Below are 20,842 nucleotides of genomic sequence, written 5' to 3'. Positions count from 1 at the left end.
TGTGCATTAATGTAAAATTAATGTAATGTATTTCTTAGTAATGTAGGTCACAGTTTTTTTTTAAAGTTAGCTTTGGAAAGGGAAACGTGAACAGATGCAGAACTCATTAAATTGTGTCTTGTTCTTGTCTGTGGGTAGTTTGTCCTGTCATTCCCAACAGGGCTCCCTCTAGCCCATTGGTGTAGGGGTATTTCCAAGTAAAGCTTTCTGGAAATATCTGTGTTAGTCTTTCCTCAGATCTTTGATTAAATGGATGTGCTTGTTAGCTTTTAAAAATGTCTTGGACACTCGAGGAGGGCAAAGTGATATTTCCAAAAGCTGTGGTGAGTGAGGAGCAGAAGTGGGACCAGAATTAGATTATTTATGGACTCTTTTCAGACTGGGAAAAAGAGGAGTGAGCAGTGGCCCCTACACCAAGGCCAGTGAGCAGCTGTCCCTTCCTAGATGGAGCTAGAGAACAAGACAAACAGACTTTGATTGTAGCAGGAGGGATGGGCTGGACTTGGGGAGGGATGTGCCTGTGGTACAAAATGGGCATATGTCCCGCCTCCTGAGGTCTTGGGAAGAGTAGAGAAATCCCCTTTTGCCGTGAGATCCTTTGGTGGGGGGAGCAGCAGGAGGGCGGGTGAGCCGGGGTTTTTCCCACTCCAAAGTGTCCCTGTCCTTTAAGCCATGCTCTCCCTGTCTCCCGTCAGCAAGCATAATCTGGGGTTGGCCGTGCTTCTGTCCTCAGCCATGGATGGATATGCTGAATCCTGTGGTGTTTTGCTGGGCTGCAGTTAGCTTTGCTTTTCATCCGGATGGCAAAGTGAGCCTGCAACAGCTGTGATCAGCTGTTGGAAGTGGGGGTGGGGAAGGGGCAGCTCCTGGCCTCCTGCCCAACCCTAGTTGACTGCTTAGTATCAGCCTCTGTCTCTGTTGCTGACTCTGCCGCTGTGCCTTTTTCTTTCCGGGGTGTGTGTGTGTGTGTGTGTGTGTGTGTGTGTATCTCTTTTCCTCTTCCTCTTTTTTTCCTTTCTTCTTCTTGCATCTCTCCTTGGACAGTGGGAAGCCACTGTGCTTTTTCCTGGATCTTTTAGGGCAGCTGGCTCGTTCAGGGCAGGGAAGGGACAGAAAGCACCCATTTCTGAATCCCCCGCCTCAAACCGCAGCTGTTGGTGAGGTGCTTTGTGACAATAGAGAAAAGGCCTGCCTTCAGCCAGACTTGGGGTCTCACCTTGACTCTGCTTCTTGCTGGCCATGAGAGAGACCTTGGCAAGTAATTGACTTTCCCTGAGCCTCAGTTTCCTCCTGTGTCATGTGGATATCAGTGCCTGCCCAAGGATGTTGTGGTGGAGATCCAATGGGGAAAACTTCCAGTAAAGCTCCTTGCTCAGGGATTGGCACACTCTGCATGTTCCTTTGTGGCCCCTCCTCGGGCAGAGTCCCCTGCCCGCCCCTGCCTTCCTTGGCAGCCATGCACCCCACTTGGTGGCCTCATGCCACCCTACTCCTTCCCCCAGCCCGCGGCTTGTTTTGCTTTTACTCAACGTCAAAGATCTATTGAATTCCAGGGAGAAAACAGTTCCACGAAGGGTTATAATTCTTCTGGTACCAGCGCTTGTCACTTTTCCAGGCTTAGAAAAAAGTGAGTCTGAAAAAATGAGCCATTTTTAACATGAGTCATCACAGAATGGGGGTGAAAAGGCAGCGGTGAGGAAAAGCCCTAGATGGTTCCACGGGTCTGAGAAAGAGGCACGAGTTTACATCACGCACTGACATTGTGTTTCTTTTCTTTCCTTTCCTTTCTTTTTCTTTTCTTTTCCTTTTTTTGAGAGAGAGAGAGAGAGAAAGCATGTATGTGCACACGCATTGGGGGGATGGGGGGGAGAGAATCTCAAGCAGGCTCCCTGCCTAGCTCAGAACCCAATGCCAGGTTCTGTCTCACAACTGACCATGAGATCATGACCTGAGCTGAAATCAAGAGTTGGATGCTTAACTGACTGAGCCACTAAGGCGCTCCTGACATTTTGTTTCTTAAGCCACATGGACAGATCATAAATATGGTCAGCAGAAGAAGATACTGACCAATAGCAACTATTACTGCCACCCCCCAAATTCACTCAGCCTTGAGCTTGGTCTGAGTCAGCCTTCCTTGGGGTGCAAGAATGCAGCTACCAAGCAAGGCCAGCCCCTCTATGGCTGTGGTCCTGAAACAGCTAGCCAGAAAGGAAGCCTAGGATTGTCCACAGGTGCTTGTGTTCTCCCTGAGCCCCTGGACTTCAGAGAACTGTCCAAGGTTTCTGGGCATCTCCCCTCCCTTCTCAAGCTCATGGAGCCAACATGGATCCACTGCCTTGGGCTCCTCTGGAAGAAGAATCCAGACACCAGAGGAAGCTGTGGGGGATGTTGGAGAGAGTGTTGGAAAAAGACATATCAAGGCCAAGACTGGTTGTTTTGGACTTTGGTACTTTTATTCCATGGACACTTGTTGGTTTATTCCACGGTTGGTCAGTATTCTCTTCTACTAACCATGTTATGATCTGTCCACATGGCTTAAGTTCCACAGACATTTGTTCCTCCCTGCTTCCTGCTACTTCCCAAATTGGGGAGGCAGGGGCTTGCCTGCTGCTCTCATCCTTGAGGTTTCCCCCTGGAGAAGCACCCCCTTCCCTCCACCTCGTCCAAATCTTAACACCACATTTCTCTCTGGGCAGGTTTAAGGATTACCGAGAGCCGCCGTGGGCCCCGAACCCGTATGAGTTTTCCAAACAGTACTGGTCCATTCTGTCTGCCCGTCTGGCTTTTGTCATAATCTTCCAGGTGAGTTGTTCAGATAAAGAGTAGCCAGTTAGAATCCAGGCTGCAGGGGTAAAGACCACATGGCTCTTCGCCTGCTCCTCGTCTGCAGGTTTTAATGGCGCTGTGACCTAGGGGTGTCTGCTTGTGGCAGGCAGAAGTGAGTGCCTCCCCAGAGGAGGCAGGAAGCACTCTTGAGAGGGCTTCCATTCATGGATGGATTTGCAGCAAGAGAATAGAACACAGAGTAAGGTTACAAGACAGATGTGGAGTAAGTTGCAGGGTGGAGATAGAGTCCCGTTCAGACGTAAGACAAGACAGGAAGTGAGAAGAGCAGTGGAAACCAGAATCTCATCCCCGATGCAGACAAACAGTCCCGCCTGGTCTCTGCAGCCCAAGAAAGGGCTCAAGTTCTGAATCATTCTTCTAGCTCTCGGCTGGCTCCCTCCTTTGTTAGAGTGCCTCAGCCCCTGAGACATCTGGCAGAGAGGGCCCCAGAGCCATCCGGCCATGCCTCGGTGAATAGCAAACTCGAGCCCCGTGATTGCTATCTCTGACAATGGCCGCAGCTCCGGTTGCACGGCAGAGATCCGCCAAGTGCGTGGCCCCAGCTCCCACTTGGGGTCCTGCCGGCCTTCAAGATCCTTTTCTCTTCCACTCCCTCAGGCTTTTGTATTCCCTGAAGGCAGATCTCTGGAGGGCTCTAAGATATCTGGCTTTGCCCCTGGCCCAGGAAGTGGAGAAGCCCCTCGGCTAGTCTTTCACCTAAAGAAGATAGCCATTCTTCCTCTGGGGAGATGGGGCGGTCTGTTAGAAAAACCACTCTGATGCCCCCCTGCAGGTGTCCCCTGGCTTTCCCACAGCTCACCTGTAACATTTGTTGGCACTGTGAAAGTTGGCTTAAGAGAAGAGTGTGACTCGAAGCAGCTTTAGAGCATGAATGCACCCAGGAGACTCTGGAAACAGCAGCTGGTCCCGGGGCCCTCCTCTGGGCCCCTGGGTGCAAGCGAGGTTCAAGGTCAAGGTGGGACTAGGTTTGGAGCCTGGAAGACAGCCATACCCTTATGATCTTGTGCCCAGATCTCAGAGCAAGCATGTGATTGGCAGGCAGAGAAGGCCACCACTGGAGCAGCATACTGGGCAGAGCATGGCCTGGGGAACTGGGTGGGGATCGGGCCATGCTGGCACTGTTGTGATATATTTACCGCTTCAGTGGAAAATGCTGCAGGGTAAGGTAGTCCTGTCTTACCTGCGTTTCCAAGGGAAGGGATGGGGCTCCACAGGTGGAAGAAGGAAGCCAATTACAAGTGTGCACAGAAGCTTAGAAAGGAGAAGGGGAAGCTAGGGGCAGGGACCCTAGCTGGGCCAGTGTGACTGGCTTAGCAGGAAGAGAGAGCAGGATGAGTGTGAGGTTTGCTGAAACCAGAATTCAGCACAGAAACCAAAGGACTGGCTCTGATATGGAGGACAGAAGGCAAGCAGGAAGCAGGAGAGGAGCCGCTGGCCCAGCAGAAGCCCTGGAGAGGCCAGCAAGCTCTGCACCCACTTCCTAGAAGGCTCTGGAGCAGGGGACCTGGAGGCTGAGAAGCCAGGCGGGAAGAACCGGAGGGGAAAAAGCAATAGGTGACACTTCTCAAGCTCCACTGCGTGCAAGGTATTGACTTACTTAATCCTTGCAACAACTCTGGGAGGCAGGTGCTGTTACTGTTCCGACCCTGCAGGACAGACACTTCTGCTCATTGGTTAAGACCACCTGCCAGTAAGTAGAAGAGCCAGAGGAACACGGAGGTATCCTGCCCCTGGATCTGTGCTCTCCACCACTGCCACCATGGCATCACACTGCCAGCCCCGCTGCTGAGACCCTCACTCTGACCCACTGGGCTGGGCCTCTCCTCGCAACCCTTCTCCTTTCTTTTTGGCAGAACCTCGTGATGTTCCTGAGTGTCCTCGTGGATTGGATGATCCCAGATATCCCCACGGACATCAGCGACCAGATCAAGAAAGAAAAGGGCCTGTTGGTGGACTTCTTCCTGAAGGAGGAGCACGAGAAACTCAAGCTGACGGACGAGCCAGCCCCAAGGAGCCTGGGAGGGGGGCGTCGGAGCAGGAGCCGGGCGGCCAGCTCAGCACCCTCGGGCCGAAGCCAGCCAGGCAGCATCGCGTCTTCTGCCTCACAGCACACCAACGTGTGAGCGAGTCGACCCCACCGCGGGGGCTGCCACAGTGGCAGGGGACCTCACGGAGCATGCCTGTGCACCTGCATGGGAGGGCTGACTGGCATCTGCCAGGGCCCGGCCTCAGGGGGTCTTTGCAAAGGTGCATTTGTGCAAAGAGAGAAGGGTTAGAGCGAGCGAGCGAGCAAGCACAAGCAGGAAGAGAACTGGAGCTGCTTCTCAGAAACTTCAAGCTTAAGTTCCTTTTAGGTCCTCTTTGTATCCTTTTGGGGGATCGGCACCCCATTTTGAGTCACCCAGTGCAAGAACTGGGTATCTCTACCCCAGAGCTCCCAGGCGCCATGCACCTTCCTTGCGTTTCCTCAGGTGTCCCCTCTCATGTGGTCACAGTCTGTGAGAGGAGCAAGCCCCCCTCCTGAGCGATCCCTCTCCCCTTCCCACCAGCTCCCCAAGCAGACCCCTCTGAGTCGCTTGCAGCTGGGACTGTCACAGCCTCAGTGGGTACAAATTAAGTCACAGGGCTGATGGCTGTGGCCACAGGACTTGATGGTGAGTGGCAGAGGTCCCAACCTGAGCTTGTCTCCATGTCATGGGGATGCTTTGAGCTTGTGCAACTAACCATCACTTTATGCAGGTTCAGATTTAAAGTAATAAAATAAATCAAAACATTCTTTATAAAGATGCGTCTCCTTGTCTGTGGCTCTCTCTCTTTCTGTCACTTCATACCAATATTTATTGAGGACCAACTGCTTCCCAGATGGTCTCTGAGATGAGAGATGAGCAGAGTAGAAGAGATAAAATGTCTGACTCATGGAGCTCACTTTCTGGGGAGAGACAGGATTTTAGCTAGTAATAAGGGCTCTGGAGAAATACAAGGGATACAGGAGGCAGGAAATGTTAAAGCAGGAGACGTAAGGGGCTTACCATTTTATATACAAATCAATGACAGACCCGAGATGGTTCTGAGGTTACATCTTTCCTCCCAGAGCTGGGGGGCCAGATTTTCAAGTATAGTTGGAAGCAAAGGCCAAACACCATTCATCACCGTCCTTTGCACACTTCAGCCCCACACACTGTCCAGAAACCTGTTGCACAGTCCTCTTCCTCGGGACCCGGCCCCAGTTCCTCCCAGGTCATTCTCAGTGTCTGCATAGAAGCTTTGAGGAGGGCCACACTCCAGAGAAGACATGAGTGTTCTCATGTTTCAGCACACCTGGTAATTCGAGGGCCTGGGGTGCCGGGCTGGTCATCCTTGCCGCTCCCCATGGCTTCTGTGTCCTCCTGGCCACGTGCAGGATCGCACTGCCCTGCCAACTCTTGCTCTGGAAAGTAGCTCCTTCTTTCATGGGGACTCCAGGGCATAGATACAGCTTTAGAAGGAGCAGCAGACAATCCTGTCCCACGCCGCTCACATACCAGTAGTCCTACAATAAATTTTAACCACTTCACGCTTTAATGTTCAAACCTACCATGTTAGCCTAGATTCAAACTACAGTATTACCAAAACACTGCATCATCTTACAACAGGCTTCAGCTAACTCAGCGGGGAGGGAAGTGGCCAATAAGAGAAAAATTTCACTTCAGGGGCACTAATGACAGGGAGATTCCAGGCCCATAAAAAGGAGGAGGATGTCCCCAGGACTTCTATGGGTGTGGGTGGGGTTGGTATTTCCTGCAAGCAGTGATGGTCCATTCTGATGGTCAGGGGCCACCTCCAGCACCAAGACACCCACATTGCACAGACTGTGGCTGGCTCAGGACCCCACCTCTTTTCCTTTTTTCAAGTACACACTTTTGTACGATCAGAGAGGTGGAACTTGCACACCAAGAGTCAGATGATCTAAAAAACAAGGGGCACCTGGGTGGCTGAGTAGGTTAAGCATCCAACTCTTGATTTTGGCTCAGGTGATGATCCCAGGATTGTGGGATCAAGCCTCGAATTGGGCTCCACACTGGGCATAGAGCCTGCTTAGGATTCTCTCTCTCTCTCTCTCTCTCTCTCTCTCTCTCTCTGTCTCTCTTTCTCTCTCTCTCTCTCTCCCCCTGCTTCTCTGCCATGCACACCCTCTCTCCCCTGTTCTCTCTCTCTCTCTCACACACACACACACACACACACACAAAAAACAGAAGAAAGTGAAATCACCCACAGTCCTCAAATTTGTAATCAACATCAACAATTGCTGTGTTTCCTTCCAGACTGTCATTCCCTCTCAAGTGCATCTGTATTTTTGGTTGCAAATATGCAGTATATGCTATCTTGCTTTCTTCTTCTGCTTCATGTAGCTTATCATTCCTTTTATCCCATAAGTTTGTTGTCAATTTTTTTAATGTTTATTTATTTTTGAGAAAGAGAGAGTGAGTGGAGGAGGGGCAGGGAGAGAGAGGGAGACAGAATCCTAAGCAGGCGCCAGGCTCCTAACTGTAAGCACGAGCCCGATGCGGGGCTCAAACTCGTGGACCTTGAGATCATGACCTGAACTGAAGTCGGACACTCGATTGACTGAGTCACCCAGGCGCCCCTCAGTTGTCTTGAATGTTATTCAAAAGTACGTACCGAACAACTACCATGTACTAGGCTCCATATTGGGCACTTGGGATACATCACTCAACACAATGATTCCTGCCTTCTTGTAGGTGAGCCAGGATGACACAATAAACAATGAAAATAAGCTGTATAGTGTCTTAGGGGGTAATAAGTGCTATGGAGAAAAAAAGTCAAGCAAGGTAGAGGGGATTGGTAGCAGGGGTAGAGGCTCCATTTTAATTTCTGTTGCATAATGGGCGTTTTTGTTTTGTTTCCTGCCCCACCCCTTCCTGGATTGCAGATTGGGTGTGGAAGCCTGTGGTGGCCAAAGCCCACACTCTAGTGATTAGGCGAGACAGCACCTCCCAGGGAGATCTAGATGGAGAGGAAGGGAGATTCCATCTGCCCAGATATACATTTCCACCCTGAAAGGACTCCACTTTCTCCCTCTCTCTCACTACAAATGAATTAGGAATTTTGTGATTTGCCCCCATCCCCAGGCTAAAATCATCTCAGCACCTGCCTTACCAGTGTGACCACCAGAAGTGCCTGCCCAACAGGGCAGCAACTGGGATGTAGGCTAAGAACTTCCCAAATGATTTGTTAGTCTGGGTAGAGAGATGGTAGGTGCATCCTAATTTATTTATTTTTAATGTTTACTTACTTATTTTGAGAGCGAGAGAGAAAGAGAAAGAGGTAGAGTGAGAGCGCGCAAGCAGGGAAGCAACAGAGAGAGGGAGAGAGAGAATCCCAAGTAAGCTCCACACTCAACACAGAGCCCAACTTGGAACTCAATCCCATGAACCATGAGATCATGACCTGAGCCAAAATCAAGAGTCAGACCCTTAACCAGCTGAGCCACCCAGTCATCCCCAGTCCTAATTTAAAACAAACAATTAAACCTACCCTCTGCTTTTTTATTTATTTTTTTAAACATTTATTCATTTCTGACAGTGAGACAGAGCACAAGTGGGGGAGGGGCAGAGAGAGAGAGGGAGACACAGAATCAGAAGCAGGCTCCAGGCTCTGAGCTGTCAGCACAGAGCCTGACTCGGGGCTTGAACTCATGTGAGATTATGACATAAGATGAAGTTGGATGCTTAACCGGCTGAGCCAAACAGCACCCCCCACCCTCTGCTCTTTAAGGAAATTGTAAACTTTGACATTTCACTGTAAAATACAAAAGAAAATTAATTATGAGCAAACATCTGTAACACTGAAGAAATGAAAAAAATATCACTCCTTTTCCTACACCTTTTCTCTAGAAATAATAACAGTTAATGTCTGAGTTTACTTTGACTTCATTTGTGGTCTCATGGTATATGTGTGGTCACTTACATTGATCTGGAATAGCATCTATTTTGTTTAGTCATAAAAGTAACATATACTCATTGAAGATTTAGAAAATGCAAAAAAATGTAAAATGTAAATAAAATAGTTTAAATAATTGAATTTTTAACTCCAAGAGAAACAGCCATGAGCTCTAGATGGAGGTCATGGCGGCAAACAGTATTTACCATTGGGTTCATCAGTTTTTTCCTTACTAAGAATAAAAAGAAATGGAATCCACTTGATGGCTGATTTACCGAAATAATCTTCTTAAAAAAATGTTTATTTATTTTGAGACAGAGAGAGAGAGCGAACAGGGGAGGGGCAGAGAGAGAGAGAGGGAGGGAGAGAGAGAATCCCAAGCAGGTTCCACGCTGTCAGCATGGAGACTGATGCTGGGCTTAATCTCACAACTGTGACATCATGACTGGAGCTGAAATCAAGAGTTAGATGCTTAACTGAGTGAGCCACCCAGGCGCCCCTACATAAATAATCTTGATGGCTATTTTCTTGATGTACTCATTGTAAAGAAAAGAGCATGGAATAAAAGGTGAACTTCCCTTCCCTCTCTCCCCTCTCATAGCCTCTCCAGAGCAGCCCTGTCTAGGACAATCCTGCTTGGGGGTGGGGGAAAGGTGCTATTCTCGGCAAGGATTTTAAAGATGCAGAAAATCATCATTAACTCCTCAATAAAATGGCTGTTGTTTTGCCATATGGAACTTTGCTTTTCTGCCAGGCGAATGAAAGCCTTTGGGTTTGCTAGTGCACCCAAAATAACGTTCTAACCTTGTAAACAGATGAATCCTTGTTAAGAAACACGGGAGAGAAACTTACCAGGTGCTTTTCTAAGCGGACATAAATTGTGGTAGGAGATTCCACCTGGCTGTGGAAGGCATTCTAGAAGTAAGGACAAGAATGAGTTGGGAAAACTCAGGGACCAGTGTGCCCCATGGTTGTTTGAAATACGTAGCCAAATAGGGTTTGAGGTTAAAAATAAATTAGGAAAATGCTCCTGTCTTTTTATATTGTCACAGTCCTCCCTTAGGTGTCCAGAGTATACCTTCAGGTAATATGTTTTTTTTAACAATGTGGTGTTAAAGATTCTACCCAGATCCCTTCAGGATTGAGGTGCTCACTCCTTAGCTTCTGATGGCCACAGTTTGAAGCCCCTCTCAGAACTGCTATAAATGAAGGGAGGCTGCCTGGACCAGGGCCACTTCTCTGCTGGGGGCAGCCTCTCATCTCTGTAGGTGGAGGAGGCCCCCCTTGGCTCAATTCGAGATAATTCTAAAGGGCTTCCTCAGCTCCAGAGCTCCATATGGAATTGGCCAAAATGTATTGCAGCTCAGCTCTTCCGGTTGCCCTGGTCTGCTTACCTCACCCCTCCCCCTGCCCACCACTTCGGCAGGTGTGCTTCTGGAACACACTTCCCAGTCAACCTCCTGCAGGTCAGGTATGCAGTTCCCATCTCAGGGGACCTGACCAAAGACATGGAGCATTTGCTTTTGTTGGAATGGTGATTTGACTGGATTTACCTTTCTTGGGTCACCATCCTTTCTTTCAAAACATTATGGCTGTGGCAATTAATTCATGGTCTTCCAGGGTTTCAGAGGGAAAACTTCTGGCATAAGCCTGATCGATATTCCTTTGTACCTTTCTTTTTTCTTCCTGCCTTCGTGCAAATAGGGTTTTAAAATGTATTCTTGGAATTCAAAAATTTCACTGGAATGTGCCTTGATGCGGGTTTCATTATTTAACAGGCCTGAAATATTGTGGCCACATTCAGTCTGCATATCACTTCTTTCTCGGCTCTGGAAAGTACTCTTCTAGTACAGGAACAGAGTCTAGTGTAGCCATTCCAACTGTTTTGATTACTTTAAGGAAACACTGAAGGTTTGGATCACCTTTCCAGTGTTTTATCTTCATGGCCACCATCTTCTTTTTCTCAGCATGTTTCTCCTAGTCCTGATCCTCCATATTTCAGAAGCATGCCCTTCCTGGAGTACCATGTTATTTTTTGCCTCCTCCCCTCAGAAGCAACCCACCTATAATCTCAAACATATTATTCTAGCAGTTTCCAAGCTCTCACTTGTATGATCCTTCATGGATAATCTGGGAGAGGTGAAGATTTCTCCTCATCTCCCCATACCCTACTCTTCTGAATTTCCTGTTCTACTGATGGCCCGACCTTTACCTGCTGCATGTATTTTCCAAGATATGCTCCTTGCTAGTAAATGAAGAGGTTGGACTAGACAAGCACTAACATCCATTCACATCCATGTGTTGACATGTACAGTTCTACAGGATCACCATGGTACGGCAAACATGAAGAGCATAGTCAGTCTTATCTTCCGTGTTACCATTCTACTCACCTTTCACAACCCAAGCCCTGGCCATCTGTGTCTTGGATAACCTAACCCAATTCAGCCCAGGGAAGAGTTGCTTGGAATTTCTACTCTTGTCCCAACCCACAGTAGTATCCGTTCTGCTCAGCCACAGCAGAGGGCGCCAGAGAGCAGAACCCACCCTTGAAGGCTTAGCCGCAAGTTCTGGAAGACAGAGCAGATGTTTCTTCAGAATGCAGCCCTATTTACACATCTGGCTAACTTCTTGCTCCCCTTCCCTGTTCTGTACAGCAGGAAATGGCAGTGCCCCAAGAACCAGACCCCTTCCAAACCAGGCTAGAAGACAGATGCCTCACCAGGACTCAAAGGCAGTGGAACCCACTTATTCTTCTGCACTTCCCATGGCACATGCAGCTTTATCTGCAGAAAGGAAGTGCAAGGTGAAAGCCAGATGGGAATTCAAAAAGACAGCTCTACATATGAGTTCAGGAACCTTCATGTTTTATTGCCCCACCTTTGTCTCACTTCCTGTCTGTCTAACAGAGTAAGGAGCTGAGGACTGAGGCTTCCAAGCCAAGATGTCTTCCTCAATTAGGGGAATGAAGCCATAGGCCCTAAGGGAAGGAGGCAGACTTTTGACAAGGATCCCACATAATAACCTGCTCCTAGTTTTCTCCCAGCATGATGGACTCTGGTTGGCCTGCATCTAATTCTTCAGAGAGCATGTGTCAACTTCTATCAAGAACCACATCTGCTTGGTCTGAGTGAAGCTGCTAGTTGAGAAACAGATGAGGCCCCTAAAATAGGCCTCTTCCACCCTTTTCTATGGGCCTCATTCCTACTACACTCAGAAACTTTTCTCAGTGTCTGCCTTAACCCTTTAAATTTTCTCAACTGCCTCACCTCTGACTTCACTGTACTCCACCTGTCTCTTTTGATCGCTCAGTATCTTTTCACAGAGCAAGGTTTTCCTTCTTTATTTGTCTTCTCAATGGTTCCACCTCCTTCCAGAAAGCTCCCTGAAGCTCCTCTCTGCGTCGATGTGGAGCATATGTAGAGCACTTTTCAATATCGTTATGTTAAAAGTAGTGTGATTAACATGGGCAGATCCTGGTTTTGTGGGCCCAGAAGCTTCTACAATTTTAGGGATCCTCTTCAAGAAAACATACTCAAAATTATAAAATAAAATCAGGTACAAAAGTGAATATTTAGCATGAAAAGAAAAGTTCCAAAATACAAATTTTAGTCTAAACCAGAAACATGACAAAATCTATGACAAATGGTTTTATTTTTTATTAATGAACTGACTTGCTTGCCTTTATATTACAGTACTGCTCCCTCAACATCTTTAGTCATGTACTTTTTGATTGCTTTTCATAACAACGTTTTCAATTAGGAAACAGAAAGGTAATTCACTCTTTCCCCTAGCAAAGTCAATCAACATTTGCTTTTGCTTCTTTTTTTTTTTTTTAGACAGATCCTGCCACACACAGGTGTATTTGTACCAATGGGACAGGAGGACACCAACCCCTGCAGATAGAAGCCAAGGGGTCATGCCAGTCCCTCTGTCCTCACGCTGGCAGACAGAAGCCTCTATGCTGGAGCCTTTGGTGGCGGAGGGGCAGCGGAGGTGGGGGTGGTCCTGTGCACCTTTGGGAGCCTGAGCCACAGCAGGAGCTGGAGCCAGAGCTGTCTTGGTTTGAGCCTTGGCCTTAGACTTTGGGCCACAGAGCCTGAGACCCTTGGCGATGCAGGCATGACCACGTTTCCCCAGCATGGGATGAGCGATATAGGCAAACTTGTGGTTCCTCCCTTTGGGATCTTGGGCTTGACCTCTTTGGTCTTGTTGCGGGCCTTGATAGCCTCGACACATGCACTCTTGGCCTTGGCATTGTCCTGAACCTTCTTCAGGCCCTTCTTGTGCTTCCTGGCAAAGTGCACATTCCTCAAGAACTCAGGGCCTACCCGTCAAGAGATTAATATCTTTGTAAGTGGGGTTTCTTAATGCCATTCCTGTGCCATTTTTGTGACTGGTTGTGAGTGGTGTGGTTCTTGGACTTGACCATATTTGCATGGAAGCCTATGGCCCTTAAAGCGCCTCGGACCGTGCTTTTTATTTCTGATAGAAAATAAGAACCTAGAAAGTTGTTTTCAGTTCCACAGCTTATTGGTGATTTCATCTGAATGTTAAGACTATTGCCAAATTTGGGAATGCTTCTCTCAAGTTTCTTTCATATATAAGCTCTAAGATATGAAACAATTTTCCATACATTTCAGAAGTCTTTCCATAGATCCTGGGCTCCCTTGGAAGGAATCTCACTCTAAAGTTGCCTCTTATCACTGGCCTCTGAAACTGAAGCTATGGGGGCTTTAATCCTGGGGTTCAAACTCCAGCCTGTGTTTCTTCGGCATCATGACACCTCCCTCAGAAGTCCATTGGCCCCGGGTGCTCTGCCTGAGGCCCGTGGAGTCACATAATCATAGTGACAGTACTCATAGTGACAGTAATGGTAATCACCACCCGAGGAGCACTCACTAGGAGCCAGTTGTGATAAGAACTGTACACTCATCACCTTGCTTAATCTTTACAACCTCCTGCAAAGTGTTTTTATTCCCCATCTTACACTTAACCAGGTGAGTCACACTGCCACACTCAGTTGCATGTCTCTGTTTTCCCCATTAATCACTTGAGTGCCCACATAATTTTTGATAAAGCTGGAATGAGAGACCATCAATATCTCCTTCCTGAGGCCACTTACCTTTGATTCCTCCAAGTTCCCTGAGCATACTCCACCCCAAGGGGGCTTTCAGGGACCCCCTTAAAGGGATGACAGAGGTGTATTCTCTCCTCTTTGGCTAACGTGCACAAAGGGCGCCATTGGAGAATTTGCCACTCAACATGGGCACCCTTGCTGAACAGATTTCTGATCATAACAAAGTCATGGCCTACACTTGCTACAAGGTATGGCCTCACTGTGCCACAGGGGGCTGGATCCCCAAGGGCTTTCAGCCTCATCACATATGTGCCAGGCTCGGCCCTTCCCCAGGAATGGCTGGATCTTTGCATTAAGTCAAGTTCACCACTGAGAACACCACTTCCACACAGGGACATCCCGTCTAAGGCCCTGGGGTCTTTCTTGCCACACTGATCCACTCTGATAAATGCCAATTTGGGATTTTCAGTTGGGGGTCTTGGAGGGTTGAAAAATCTTGCCTCTAGCCCAAGCTGAATCTAAGGGTTTGCCTCTCTAAGGCTACAGAAGCTTCTAGTCTCCTTCCACTCTGTGGAATCCCTTGTCACACAGAAGGAAATCTTTGTGTCAGCCTTCACTGAATCTAGAGCCTCTAATCTTACCTGGCAGAGATGGTATGTGGGGTCATGGCAGGGGCTTCTGGCACTCTGTCACACACAGATGCAGAATTCAAGGCTCAAAGAAGTGTTGCCTCTGCTAGAGAGTGCAAAGCGAGGAAGTGGCCAAGCTGGAATGAATTACAGTCTGCCACCCCTCCAAACCACTCATTGATGAGAAGCAAGAAGGAACATTTCTCAGTTGTCTGTGTTTGGGTAAAGCCTTTTGGGGGACAGAGACTCATATGATGCTGAGACAATGTACTCTAATGGAAAATGCACTCTGTTTTGGAGCCAGACTTGGTTCTAGAGCCCACTCTCTCAGTGGGGCGAACTCCAACATCTCTGAGCTCTTTCTCCATCTGGAGCATAGAAATGATACCTGCCCTGCATCCTTCTCAGGACTGCAGATCATGAGATTTATATCAAGGAGTGATATTGTAACAAACACCTACATTTCTAAGAAGAAAAACATCATCATCAATGGCTAAGACAAATATATGCCCAGTATAAAACCCATTGGTAGAGACTATTGTGGCCAACAATAAACCTAATGTCCAGGTTCCAAGAAGGTGGCACAGATGCCAGGAAATGGAGTATTTGCGTGCTGGGATGATCTCTGCAGAGTACCCGGCACTGGCTGGTTAGCATTCTTGACATCAGCACGTTTGCTAAACTCCATTCCAGGCTGGGTTTCCAGATGAGTAAACTATTGAGGGAGACCTCAAATGCAATGTCACTAGCCAGGATGCACTAAAGAATTATTGTCTTTACTCCCCACTCCTGTTAATGTGCCTTGGCTTTTAAAACAAATGCCTTGCTTTGACGTCGAATAAGTATGTCGTGGTTTTCTGAAAACATTGCACCAACTTCATTAAAAACATATCAAGTGATACCCAAGTATAAGCTTCAGTCGCTAGGCCATGATTTTCAGAAAATGCATTAATCTAAACTAATTTTTCATGGTTTTTGTGGTTTCCTTGAGTGGTTCCTTATAAACGTCTACCAAAGAAAAGAGAGTTTATTGTGGGAGCAGGGTAGACTTCTGGATTGAAATGCTTCATCATCAAGACTGAAATCCCCTCAGAAGAAAACTGGCTTTTCTACTGATCTTTGGATGATTACTTCATAGTATCACGGCACATCTAGAATCCAACATGGTGACTCTCGTTACACTATCTCCTGTTCAGGATGCCACATGGAGGCAATTATTTTCCAGGATCACGAAATCAGAAAATCCCAAAGGACCTTCAGAGAACTGGCAACCAAGAATGGGCTTTCTGAAAAGTGTCTACCATCTATCAGTGCAAATCTGCACTCTTGAATCTATTTTCAGTAAGGTCAGAAATGAAGAATCAGATGCACATTGAAGAGTGCTCACTCACATCAGAGTTTATATTGGAAAGATATTATGTAGCCATTTCTCTGCCCCTTATAGGGGAGGCATGTGGGCAGTGGCATGCCATTTGGAAAGCAAGGGATCAGTTAAAAGCATGTCTCACTGGTAAAGAGATTTTTAAAAAGAGAAGATATTTCTATTTCTTTATAGATTACCCACTCTGAAGAGAGATTTGAAGCTGTTATTATATACACAAGGGGATTAAAGTAGGGAGGGTGAGAGGGGTGAGAAAGTACATGCAGGGGGTGTCAGGTAATGGACAACACGAGGATTATCAATTCATTCAACTACTACAACAACAGAGGCTGCAAAGCTTCACCGAGTATCTAACTGGACTCCTCAAGTTACGTGATCCGTACTGTTTGAGCAGGAGCAATGGTCAGACAGGCTGTGGCTCCCAGCTGCCTGACCCTTCACATGCCCCATGATTCTATGGGGTGCCCAGACAGGGCCTGACCTTTCTCTTCGCCTATGCCATTCTCACCAGGCTGAGCTCTCTGCCCTTCCCTCAGTTCTCATGCCCAGGGATCCTCCTGCAAGCTTACATCAACCTCATCCCTCATCCCTGGTCATGCCCTTCCATGACACTTCTTAGGACAGGTCAGGAGACTCCTGGCCCACCATGGTCATGGCCACCTGGCCCAGGCTTACCATTCCACCACCTCCCTCCACAAACACTTTACAATTACCTCCTTTACTCTGCAAGGGGGATTACGTACACATGGTGGGTCTGGGATCCAAAGGGGTTTAGGGAAAGTGAGGGAGATGGATATGCACATATGGAACAACCACTCATTAAGACTATTTTGGACCGGGCACATTGGAGTCATTATTTGTAATCCTCACAAAGACCCATAACAACGATCCCATTAATGGATAAAAAACCTGGTGCTCTAAGACACTCTCTAATTAACTTAAGGACACCTAGCTAATACATTCATGAGCCACAAGTAAAACCCAGGTCTTTTTTTAAAATGTTTGTTTATTTTTGAAAGAGAGAGAGAGCATGAGCAAGGGAGGGGAAGAGACAGAAGGGGACAGAAGATCCAAAGCGGGCTCCATGCTGACAGCAGCGAGCCCAATGTGGGTTGAACTCACTAACTGTGAGATCATGACCTGGGCAGAACTCAACTGGCTGAGCCACCCAGGTGCCCTGAAACCCAGGTGTCTCTTAAAGACTATGCTATTTCTTCTGCCATGCTGCCATTAGGTTTTTTCTCCAGCCTTCCCCCCAACCCCCGCCCATTATTTAATTATATAAACTTTCTACTTTGGCCAAACCAATCTGTTGTGGTCTCTTATATATTCCCATGTTCCTTTCCTAGGCTTTTGCTACATCTGGAATGCTCATTTCTGGTGTGCTGCCAGAAAACCCATGGTTTTACACCTGACCTTTGGTTCCCATTCAAGGGTGCACACACCAAAGGGTCAGCTTTTTCTCTACACTGTTTTTCAGACAGACCTCTCTCCAGTCCCAAACTCCTCACTCTTCTGTCACAAAACCACTACAAATGTGCTTGTGCAGCAGTGGGCCTGGTGTTAGGCTAGGCACAACCCACCCGTGGGCTTGACTTCCTGAAGGAAAAAGGGCACATGTTAATCTCTCTAGGATCCAAAGCCTTGCACAGTCTCTGGACACATAGTCTGCACTCAGTGAAGGCTGGTTGCTGTAAGGAAGGAGGGTGGCAGGTAAGAAGCAATGTGGGACTGGAGTAGGTATTTAGAAGGTGGTCAGCAAGGAGGATTTCATTGGAAAGCAACAATAACCCACCACTTACCTCCCCTTTCCATGTCTCATTGCTGCACTCTCCACAGCCACATTGCAGAGGAGCAGAGCCCATACTTCACTGACACACAAGCAAGTCCAGACTGAGGACTAAAATATTCATATAATTTTCTACGAGATTATAAATAGCCACTGCCTGCTCCTGACCCAAAGTCCCCCAAGGGTACCTCCAGGCCACCTCAGCTACTCCCTGGAGGCCTCCTGGTCCTCCCTATGATCCTGGAAGTAAATAAAGGAGTGATGCTTGTCACGCCAAGGGACCTCAGCACTCTGTAGTTGTCCAGACTGTTCCAAGTATAAAATGTTTGAATATCTCTGCAAAGAAGTACCAATTCCTGGGTGTCTAGTCCTGGAAGTCTCCTCACTTTCCATTTGCCCTCCACCCCACCCCACCCCACCCAGAAACTCCCTTCCAGAAGCTTAAGATCACTGGAATTTGCTCAGATACTCTGAGTGGAGGTTGCCCTCTCTTGCCTCTAGGCTAAGTCCCTGCAGACAGCCAACATAAACAAACCCTGAGGAATTTGCCTGAGTTCATTCCAAAGGAAACAAGCGGGTAGCTGCCTACCTTTGCCTTGGCTCCAGAATGTAAGTGAAATCCAAGACGGGAAAACCTTTGGCGTCTATCAAGTTGGCTTCTCTGTGGAAATCTTATCAAGAAACATTGGACCTTCCAGATTTCCTGAAGAGACTGTAGCGAAGGCAAGGTTTTTTATGTCTCCAATTCTTCGTGTCCCTCCTGTGCTCCCCAAATCCTAGTCTCTTCCTAAAGGAAGAGTTATCATTTCTAATCCAATCTCAGGACATGTATTAATCACAGCTGGCCCTGCATCACATCCCCAAAGCCCTGAAGAGTCTCTGCCTTTATTATATCCTGGTGAATGTACTCTGAGTCAGTTGGCATCCTTTCCAAGGGCGACTTGAGTGGCTAAGATGCATTTGCATTGAAAGCAACTTGTGTTTTCTCAACACCAGATAATAGATTCAAACACAAAGAAACCTAGTTTAATGAACACCTGCTATCTTCTCCGTGCAATAAATCTTTTGCAGGAGAGGACAGCGCTCACACAATTCTCCCTGCCTACACTTAATTCATTTCCTTCCCTTCTCCCCCTCCTGCTGAGAAAGAACTCTCAAATGCTAAAATGGGCCAAACTCTGGCCTAGTTGGTGGTGACATGACTCAGACACACACTGATAATTCCTGTGGCTTGTGGATTCCTCTGGAGGTCATCTCCTTCATCCCCCTGCCTCCAGGCCAGGAACCATATCAAACTCATCCCAGACGGGTATGTCAAAGACCAAATGGGCAAACGAGCCCAGGGCCTGGAAGAAATTAGTCTAAGATGAAAGGAAACCATGTTCCAGGAATGAGAATGGCAACTGGAACAGATAATACAGACCAGCCTTCTGGTACCATATTGCCCATGGCCAGAGGTGGCCAACCACAAGCTGGTGTCATTACAGCCTTGGTAAATGTGAGAATGGTGTACAGAACATTTGAGAGGGGGCAAAAGGCTAATTTATGTAGAACTTAAATTCAGAATTTACCTGACTCAAATTGTTTTTAGGAGATGGAATTACACAGCTGCCATGAGGTACACCCTGGTGGCACAGACTGGCTTTCATGGGTTCTGAGGTGAATGTTGTGGTGCCACTTTCCAGAGAGTCAGGTCCCACAGCTTCATGAAACACATGAGTATTTTCTCACCTAAACCCTCTGTACTTGAGGTTCCTGTGCCTGAGGTTCTCACATTCCTTGTCCCCTTACTTTATTCAAGTCACTGTTCAATCATTACTTCCTCAGAGAGGCCTTCTTGACCACCATGCATCCAGACACTTAGGGGTGCCAACACTGGTGACATATTCCATGCTTGGGAGGACAGACCCACAGAAGAGGACACGTTGCCCTGGGAGTGGGCTTGGGATGATTTAGTCTGAAAATTCTGGGGTCTTGAATATTAGCAAAGTGGTCCAGAAGGGGGCATTCCTTGTTGCAAGGGGAGGGGCATGGCTGGCAGATGGCCAGAACAAACACAAGGCTTCCTTTGCAGGGTCCAGAGGACTCATGCAGGCTTCTCTCCTCAAGGTCATCTCAGAGCTGCAATGGCCTCTGCTCCAGCCATCACTGTATCCTAAGTAAAAAGGATTAAAGGGGCTTATTTTTCTTAGGAGCTTTCTGGAAACCCCACTCTATAACTTAGGTTTACAGCTTATTGTCCAGGGCTTAGTCAGTTCCCAGCAATTGATCTGAGTGTTTAGGAATGAAACATAGGTCATCTAGAAAATGAGAAGGTGGTTCTAGAAGAAGGTGGCTAGCCCAACTTTACAAGTTCCTTTCCGTGTTTGTAATCTGTGGCTCCAGGATGCTGAGGTCTTGGGAGAGTTGATTATAATACTCTGGGATATTTGTTTGGAATATACTTATTGGTTATACTTAGTGTAAAGCCCTTTGTTGGCAAGTTTGATCACTGGATCATGGAAGCTGCCTTTCCATGCCTCTGTGGATCTGATGGTGGCAGAAAGTTATGTCCATTTCACAGATGAAGTGTAAGGGCCTACCTCATTACAGTAAGTAGAGAGCTGGCCTCCTTGACCACCATATCCAATGTTTTCTCTCCCATAGCACATTGCCTCATGGTTTTAGCCAGGAAACTATACGACCCAACCCTGCCTAGATAAGAAGACCCCTGGGGAGAGGTCTTTGTGCTCTTTGCCTTCTCCCCAACCTCAGAGACAACTGATCCTGGGGCCAGCTGGTTCCCTCCGACACTCAACAGACTGGGTGTGGAAGGCACTTTCCCTAGGATTCTGCCTTTTTCCCTACCACAACACTTACACACACTTAAGCTCATGCCACAGGGATCATATATTCCTTTCTTCCAAATTTTCTCTCTGCTCAGATTTTTTTTGTGAGTTTCACTTGTGATGACAAGGAGGAGATAAGGGGAGTGAGGTAGAGGTGAAGCTGCATTCTAATATTGCTGTCTGCACTGCCTGACTGTGTAAAAGAGTTCAGCTTTTATTGAGTTATGTGCTGATACAGGCAGGTACAAGGCAGTTGGTCCAGGGGATATTTTGGGGGAGTGTGAGAATCTCATCTTGTTGACCCACTAGTTGGCAAGCTTACACTGAGAATTTTCTCCTTGCCTGTTTCAG

At 47.5% G+C, this 20,842-nt stretch overlaps 1 protein-coding gene across 1 annotated transcript in view; it reads left to right on the top strand.

Annotated features, from left to right (window-relative positions):
- The window catches only part of ANO2 (anoctamin 2), a 312,785-nt gene extending 307,809 nt beyond the window's left edge, over positions 1–4,976 (top strand). Inside the window, exons 24-25 of the mRNA XM_047066263.1 lie at positions 2,697–2,802; positions 4,701–4,976. Coding sequence (XP_046922219.1) covers positions 2,697–2,802; positions 4,701–4,970 — 376 coding nt within the window. The 3' untranslated portion in view covers positions 4,971–4,976. The remainder of the gene's footprint in view (positions 1–2,696; positions 2,803–4,700) is intronic.
- Positions 4,977–20,842: the final 15,866 nt, after the last annotated feature.

This window comes from Lynx rufus, unplaced genomic scaffold (assembly GCF_022079265.1).
Source record: "Lynx rufus isolate CCGP_SWC_20201006 ecotype Redwood Valley unplaced genomic scaffold, mLynRuf1.p SCAF_7, whole genome shotgun sequence".
Lineage (NCBI taxonomy): Eukaryota > Metazoa > Chordata > Mammalia > Carnivora > Felidae > Lynx > Lynx rufus.
Note: the sequence above shows the minus strand (reverse complement) of the source record. Positions and strands in the feature narration are given on the sequence as shown.